Source organism: Thamnophis elegans, chromosome 14 (assembly GCF_009769535.1).
Source record: "Thamnophis elegans isolate rThaEle1 chromosome 14, rThaEle1.pri, whole genome shotgun sequence".
NCBI lineage: Eukaryota > Metazoa > Chordata > Lepidosauria > Squamata > Colubridae > Thamnophis > Thamnophis elegans.
In genome coordinates this window covers 2,211,317-2,219,450 of record NC_045554.1, presented here as the reverse complement: position 1 = coordinate 2,219,450, position 8,134 = coordinate 2,211,317, and the positions used below count along the sequence as shown (strand labels likewise).

The following is an 8,134-nucleotide window of genomic DNA, read 5'->3' as shown; positions in this document are numbered from 1 at the left end:
GGCCGGATCCACCTCAACTTCCAGGAATTCCGCCAGCAGAAGCACCTGGCTTTCTTCCTGCACGTGCTGGGAATTCTGGAGCTCTTACAGCCGCACGTTTTCCAGAACGAGCACCAGGGGGCGCTGTGGGACTGTCTCCTTTCCTTCATTCAGTTGCTTCTGGTAGGGGAGGGGCTGCGGCTTTGGGGAAGGGGGGGGGAATGTGTCCTGCAGACAGACAGACAGACAGACTCACACACACATGCCAGGATAGCAAAGAGTTCGTCCCCAGGAGTCGGCTTCAGATAAGGACGTCACCAAGAAGGTAGCGTCGTCTCCCGCAGGGTTGGGTGATAGCTCAGAGCAGGTCCAGTGGGCAGAATATCTGGTTGCCATTCTAGAACGACATTTGGAAGAGAGGCTCCGGTGCTCAAGGTCAAACTGTGGGGGTGTCCTTGGTGGTCTCTGAGCCGGGCGGTTTTCTTGCAGACGTTTCATGACCCAGCTAGGGGACATCATCAGTGCTAGAAGGGAGTGGGTTTGTGGATGGAGAAGGAGAAGAGGAAGAGTGAGGAGGAGGGGGAAGAGGAAAAGGATAGGAGGAGGAAGGGAAAAGGAGGAGGAGGAGGATTGTAGGGTCCTTAATGCTCTCTGAGCTGGGTGGTTTTCTCGCAGACGTTTCATGACCCAACTAGGGAACATCATCAGGGCTAGAAAGGAGTGGGTTTGTGGATGGAGAAGGAGAAGAGGAAGAGTGAGGAGGAGGGGGAAGAAAAGGATAGGAGAAGGGGAAAAGGAGGAGGAGGACTGTAGGGTCTTTAATGCTCTCTGAGCTGGGTGGTTTTCTTGCAGACGTTTCATGGCCCAACTAGGGAACTTTTTCCGTGCTAGAAAGGAGGGGAGGATATGGAGGGGAGTAGAATGATTTTGGGGTCCCTTGTGCTTTCTGAACTTGGTGGTTTTCTTGCAGATTTTTCATGACCCAACTAGGGGACATCATCAGTGCTAGAAGGGAGTGGGTTCGTGGATGGAGAAGGAGAAGAGGAAGAGTGAGGAAGAGGAAAAGGATAGGAGGAGAAGGGGAAAAGGAGGAGGAGGACTGTAGGGTCTTTAATGCTCTCTGAGCTGGGTGGTTTTCTTGCAGGCGTTTCATGACCCAACTAGGGAACATCATCAGGGCTAAAAGGGAAGGGGGTTGTGCAATGGAAGAGGGGAGGAGGAGGAGGAGAATGACTGTGGGGTCCTGGGTGCTCTCTGAGCTGGGTGGTTTTCTTGCAGATGTTTCATGACCCAACTAGGGAACATCATCAGGGCTAGAAAGGAGGGGAGAATATGGAGGGGAGTAGAATGATTTTGGGGTCCCTTGTGCTTTCTGAGCTGGGTGGTTTTCTTGCAGGCGTTTCATGACCCAACTAGGGAACATCATCAGGGCTAAAAGGGAGGGGGGTTGTGAAATGGAAGAGGGGAGGAGGAGGAGGAGGAGGAGGAGGAGGAGAATGACTGTGGGGTCCTGCGTGCTCTCTGAGCTGGGTGGTTTTCTTGCAGGCGTTTCATGGCCCTACTAAGCAACGCCATCGTAGAGCATAGAAACCACATGAACCCAGCTGAGAGATCACCCTAACGCTCCCCAGAAGGACCCCTGGCCTGGCCTCCCACAGTTCTTCCAACCTCTTAGGCACCCATCATAGAAGCTGGGAATCCTGGTTACACTTGAGCAGAACTTGGGGACAGCAGCTCTCTTTGCAGAAACGGGTTTCAATCTTAACCCATTCTGCAGGCGACTAAAATCCCCCACGACTCACAAGTGGTCCGGGCCAAACCCAGGTTGTCTGTCTGTGTCCCTCCTCAGAAGATCCTAGAAGTTGTGTTTTCCCCGGTGTCAGGCCTGCAGCCCTCTTTCCTTTAGGATCTCATGCCTGCCACACTTTCTATTATTCTACTAGGCATTTTTCTATGGTGGGAAAACGGGATTGTACGGAGTTAGATGCTGTGTAGCCATAACAACATTCTTACTAGGAAGCCAAGGTCATCCTTTGTCTTTGTGCCTCTGCACCTGACCGGAACTGGATGGGTGGAACTGCCAGCATAGCACTGGGAGATTGGACCATGTGATGGGCTTGTGGGTGTGGGGGCAAGGTCATGAACTTTCAACTGGGTGGGGAAAACCGGGAAGCTTTCAGATTTGGGTTTTCCCAGATGTGCCAGCATGTCTCTCTTCATAAATTGGAACTTTGAGCAATGCTTTGTCTCGGACTCTGATTTAATTTTGGATGCTGTTTGGAACCCTGACACCTGGGCTGCTTCAGAGGCCTCACCTGTGCTCGGTTCTTCTTTTCCTCCAGAGCTACCGGAAGTCTTCTCGCCACCTGGCCTGCTTCATCACCAAATTCGTGCAGTTCATTCACAAGTACATCACCTCCAACGCTCCGGCCGCCGTCTCCTTCCTGCAGAAGCACTCCGATCCCCTCCAGTAAGTTTCAGGCCATCATCTCGGCCCCCCCAGTTGGGCGCTGATGGCCGAGCACAAGAGCTGGGTCGGTGTTTTCACGGCCTCCGCGCTCACCTATGGCTTCTCTGCAGCGACCTGTCCTCGGACAGCAACGACCTGGCGATGCTGAAATCTCTTCTGGCTGGTCTCAGCTTGCCCAGTCGGGCTGGGGCTTCGGATCGCGGAGCTGAGGATGAAAAGAACGGTGAGTCTCGGTCTCTTTGCTGGCAGATGATTGGGAGGTGAATCCCCTCATTGGTGCCTAAAGCAGGTAACTCCGGTGGATTTGCCAGGGGAGCTTTTGAATAATCGTTTGTGAACAATTCAGATCCCTCAACAGAACAATGGAGCGGAAGTTAGTTGCTCTGGAAAGTACGTAGCACCAGCGAGATACCACTTAGACTTATATGCCACTTCACAGTTCTTTGCAGCCCTCTCGAAGCGGTTTACAAAGTCAGCCTCTTGCCTCCAACAATACAGCTCCTCATTTTACCAACCTTGGAAGACTGGAAGGCTGAGTCAACCTTCAGCCGGTCAGGATCGAACTGCTGGCAGTCAGCAGAGTCAGCCTGCAATAGGAACAGCACTATAAAATGACAATGTCTACTGCATAGAGAGAAAATTTGCATGTTTTACAGGTGGCATCTACCCCTCCCAACGAGAATTGCAAGAATGTCCAAAGAATAAATCAGAAAAATGTTGGAAATGTCATCAGATACCGGGGCTCATATCACCACATGTGGTGGACTTGCACTGAAGCTAAAAGATACTGGACTAAAATCCACATGTGGTTGGAGAAAATGATACATAAACACATAGACTTTGAATCAGAGGTCTTTTTATTGGGAATTATACCAGAAATCTAAAACAAAGACTTAAAATATTTTGATTGTAAATGTGTTACCAGCAGCCAGAATCGTATTTGCAAAAAACAGGAATAGCGCTTAGACTTATACACCGTTGCCTGGTTTTCAGATGAGGCGGCAGCCGGATCCTTGCCCCTGGTCAGCGTCTCCCTCTTCACGCCACTCACCCCCGCTGAGATGGCCCCCTACATGAAGAGCCTATCCAGGGGTCAGAACGTCGAGGGTAAGTCAAAGCCAGCCCCCCCTGAGACCCTTGGAAATTGTACACCCAGAAAGTCTTCGTCTTTGGGGTATCCTGCAGGCCCCCTTAAGTGTTGTGTTTTTCAACCTTGGCTGCTTTAAGAGGGGTGGACTTCAACTCCCAGAATTCCCCTGCCAGCTGGGAATCCTGGGAGTTAAAGTCCTCCCCTCTTAAAGCAGCCAAGGTTGAAAAACACTGCCTCGATGTCTGTCTACAGCCAATAAAAGCTGCCCACATGTGGGGTAGCCCCATGGTAAAACGGCACTTTTTTTGAGTATCAGAAAGAGGTCTATGAATCGACAGCTGCCACATCCCTGCCCTTATTTTTAATTGGTTTTAAATTGTTCCCTCCTCCTCTCTACGAGACCATCTTCTGCAACATCCCTCCCAGCGTCCGATAAGATCACACAGGATGGGCCTCCTCCGGGTGCCGTCGACTAGACAATGTCGTCTGGCGGCTTCCCGGGGGAGGGCCTTCTCTGTAGCTGCCCCGGCCCTTTGGAACGATCTACCCCCAGAGATCCGGACCCTCCCCACTCTCTCGGCCTTTCGAAAGTCTACTAAGACCTGGCTATTCCGGCAGGCCTGGGGCTGTTGACCTCACGAATGAGGTCCAGCCCCACTAAGACTGAGTGCATGATGTGTTTTTTTAACCTGCTTTCCCTTTCTATTTTAATTTTTAGTATTCTTTTTTAGAGTTGTTTTTATGTAAGCCGCCCGGAGTCCTCCGGGATTGGGCGGCATATAAATTTATTAAACTTTGAACTAAACTTTGAACTCTCTTTCCGTTTCTCAGATATCTTGGAGGTGCTGACCGACATCGACGAGATGGCTCGGCGGAGGCCGGAAATCCTTGCTTTTTTTTCTGTAGGTTAACTCTCCTCTTGGTTTTTTTTGTTTTTTTTTGGGGGGGGTGTCTCTCTGGTGGTATTCCCCCCCCCCCGCCAGTTTTGATAGGAGTGTTGTTTTCCCTTTGGTAGCGTCTCGATTAGAGGATTGTATTCTGCTTGATTGTTTGTCTGGGGTCAATCCCTGCTTATCTGTTAGTTGCTGGATAAGATGTGTTCTGGTCTTTTTGTTCTCTTTTTTGGCTTTTTATCTTCTCTGCTGAGTGGCATGTAATTTATGTAGTTTATGGGACGGTTTAATATCTTGCCTTCAAACAGAATTTGGTCAAATTACCAAGGAGAAAACCACACACACCCCCAACTCTTAAAGCCCACTCTCTTTTAGTGCTGATGATGTCACCTAGATGGATGGAATGTTTCTAACAAAATAGCCAAGTTCAGAGGATACTAAAGACCCCACAGTAGTTTCCCCCCTCCCCTTCCTCCTCCTCCTCCTCCTCCTCCTCCCTGCAGCTGGGCAATGAAATGTCTGCAAGAAAACAACCAAATTCATAGACTCCCCAAACACCAACAGTCGTGGTCCTTCTCCTCCTCCCCCCCTCCTCTTCCTCTTCCTCCTCCTCTTCCTCTCTGCAAACTTCCCTCCCTTCTAGCACTGATGATGTTCCCTAGTTGGGCCATGAAACATCTGCAAACAATCGAAGCATCGAACTCGGCACAAATGCTCCCTATACATGCCGTCCCTGGCAGTGCTCACCAGATGTTTCCCCCTCCCTTCCCTTTCTCTCCTCCTCAGACTCACTTGCAAAAACTGATGAACTCTGAAGAGGAGACTTGCCGGAATCTGGCTTTCAACCTGGCTCTACGCTCCATTCAGAATAATCCCAGGTACCAGGAGTACACCTGGAGGGGTGGGGGGAGCTAAGAGGAGGTCTGTGCGGCGGAACCCCCCCAGAAAAGACCCCTAAACCCTACATCGTCTGGGTGGGCTGATCTAACAAAAGGTTACCCTTGATTCTTACCCTCCTCGGTTCTTTCTCTTTCTCTCCTCCTTTCCTTTTTTTCCAAACCTGCAGCATCGCGGCTGATTTCCTGCCCACCTTCATGTACTGTCTCGGCAGCTGCGACTTTGAAGTCGTCCAGACCGCCCTGAGAAACCTGCCCGAATACACCCTCCTTTGCCAAGGTGAGCCCGACACTCTTCTGACCTGGCACCTACAGTGGTGACATCTACATTTCCCCCACCACCACCACCGATTCTGTGTGCGTGGCTTGGTGGGGGAAGTGGTCATGTGACTGGGTGAGCATGGGCAACTTTAAAAGAGCCGAGGTGGCGCAGTGGTTAAATGCAGCACTGCAGGCTACTTCAGCTGACTGCAGTTCTGCAGTTCGGCTGTTCAAATCTCACCGGCTCAAAGGTTGACTCAGCCTTCCATCCTTCCGAGGTGGGTGAAATGAGGACCCGGATTGTTGTTGGGGGCGATATGCTGACTCTGTAAACCGCTTAGAGAGGGCTGAAAGCCCTATGAAGCGGTATATAACTGCTATTGCTATTGCTATTTCCACTTTTTAAAGCACTTTTTTCCTGCCGGTTCGGGCGAATAGAGAGAGATAGAGAGAGAAATGGATTAGATGATAGGTAGACAGACAGACAGACAAGAGAGAGAGAGAAAGATAGGCATGTAATATGTGGGCAATGCAATATAGGAGATAAAATATTAAATTAAGATAAAAGCTATGGCTCAGGGGCTAAGACGTTGAGCTTGTCGATCAGAAAGGTAGGCAGTTCGGCGGTTCGAATCCCTAGCACCGCGTAACGGAGTGAGTTCCCGTGACTTGTCCCAGCTTCTGCCAACCTAGCAGTTCAAAAGCAGGTTAAAAATGCGAGTAGAAAAATAGGAACCACCTTTGGTGGGAAGGGAACAGTCTTCCGTGCGCCTTTGGCGTTGAGTCATGCCAGACACATGACCACGGAGACGTCTTCGGACAGCGCTGGCTCTTCGGCTTTGAAACGGAGATGAGCACCGCCCCCTAGAGTCGGGAACGACTAGTACATATGTGTGCGAGGGGAGCCTTTTATAATAAAATCACCACAAGACGAAGCCATAGAATAGCAATGGGATATAGATTATATTTTGATGCCAAATGGAAGCGAACGATGAAAGTGCTTCCGCTGCGGCTGTGGTGAGACCATCCCAGGGAGCTGGAAGTTTCCTTTATGGTATTGAACCTGGGTACTTGAGAGACCGCCTGCTGCCAATTACCTCCCAAAGACCCATTAGATCTCACAGGGTTGGCCTCCTCCGGGTTCTGTCTACCAGCCAATGCCACCTGGCTATTACCCGGGGGAGGGCCTTCTCTGTGGCAGCTCCGGCCCTCTGGAATGAACTCCCCGCAGGGATTCGGACCCTCACCTCTCTCCAGGCCTTCCGAAAAGCTGTCAAAACCTGGCTTTGCCGGCAGGCCTGGGGTTGATGAGTTCCCCTCCCCTCTCGACCTGTGTGGTTGTGTGATTCTTGGCTATTTTAACTACTTGTATTGTGTTCTATGTTCCCCTTTTCCCCCTTTGAGTTGTTTGCCGCCCTGAGTCCCTCCCGGAAAAGGGTGGCATATAAATAAAACTAATCTAACCTAATCTAAGGAGACATTCTTCAACTAAGGAGGAGCGTTAAGGTGTTTCGTTTCCCTCTGTTTCCCTAACCTTTCCCTCCCACCCACACCCCCACCCCTCGCAGAACACGCAGCAGCCCTGTTACAGAGGGCTTTCCTGGTGGGCATGTACGGGCAGATGGACACCAGCAGCCAAATCTCGGAAGCCTTGAAGATTCTGCACATGGAGGCCACGATATGAAGGGTGGAAGCAGCGGATCCGAAGAGGAACCTTGTCTAAGGTGGCTGGCCAGCAACTCTTGAGAGGAGAAGAAATCTACACAGGAGACCAAAATCCTCCTGCCGGAACATTTCCGATAAAAGAAGAGACTTGAAGGATCCTGGGATTCATTCCATTCCGGGATCGTGGTTTGATTGGGAAGGAAAATGTTTCTCCATCCTCCTCTGTGCAGCACAAGGGAAGCAGGAGGAGTCGTTTTATTTGGAGAGCTAAAAATAATAATAATAATGAGGGTGCACCCTAAAAGTCTTCCTGGGGATCACATTCCATCCCGTTGAACAGGGGTATCAAACCTTGGCAACTTTTAAAGACTTTTGGGCTCCAAACTCCCAGAATTCAGGGAATTGAAATCCAAACGCCTTAGAAGTTGCCAAGCTTGAATGTCGAAAGCACCTCCTGAGAAACGAATTCAGCTGTTTTTTCTTAGCCTTTTTAAATCAAAACGTCGTGTTTCATGTTCTTTCCAAATATACAAATCTTCGTTTTGGTTTTCCCTTGGGTTTTTTTTGGGGGGGGGTGGGGGGGTGTTGCTTCATCGCAGCCAAATAATGCAGATATCCCTCAACTTCCTCAACCGCAGCAGCCGAGTCCAAAATTTCTTGTTGTTAAGTGAGACGTTTGCTAAGTTGAGTTTTGCCCCGTTTTACGGCCTCCGTTGTTAAGCAGGTGATAAAGTCAAAACAACCCAGCTGTTAAGCGGATCGGGCTTTCCCCATCGACTTCGCGTGTCAGAAGGTCGCAAGCGGGGAATCGTGTGATCTTGGGACACACAGCAACGGTCGTTAAGAATGAGTTGGTGAATTTTGACCCCCTGACCATGAG

At 50.3% G+C, this 8,134-nt stretch overlaps 1 protein-coding gene across 1 annotated transcript in view; it reads left to right on the top strand.

Moving 5' to 3' along the window:
- LOC116517627 (integrator complex subunit 1-like) overlaps positions 1-7,805 on the top strand; it is a 44,957-nt gene extending 37,152 nt beyond the window's left edge. The window contains exons 33-40 of the mRNA XM_032230706.1: positions 1-162; positions 2,322-2,449; positions 2,560-2,672; positions 3,443-3,556; positions 4,371-4,441; positions 5,219-5,310; positions 5,499-5,608; positions 7,158-7,805. The exon at positions 1-162 is cut by the window's left edge and continues 31 nt beyond it. Coding sequence (XP_032086597.1) covers positions 1-162; positions 2,322-2,449; positions 2,560-2,672; positions 3,443-3,556; positions 4,371-4,441; positions 5,219-5,310; positions 5,499-5,608; positions 7,158-7,273 — 906 coding nt within the window. The 3' untranslated portion in view covers positions 7,274-7,805. The remainder of the gene's footprint in view (positions 163-2,321; positions 2,450-2,559; positions 2,673-3,442; positions 3,557-4,370; positions 4,442-5,218; positions 5,311-5,498; positions 5,609-7,157) is intronic.
- The last annotated feature ends 329 nt before the right edge of the window (positions 7,806-8,134 follow it).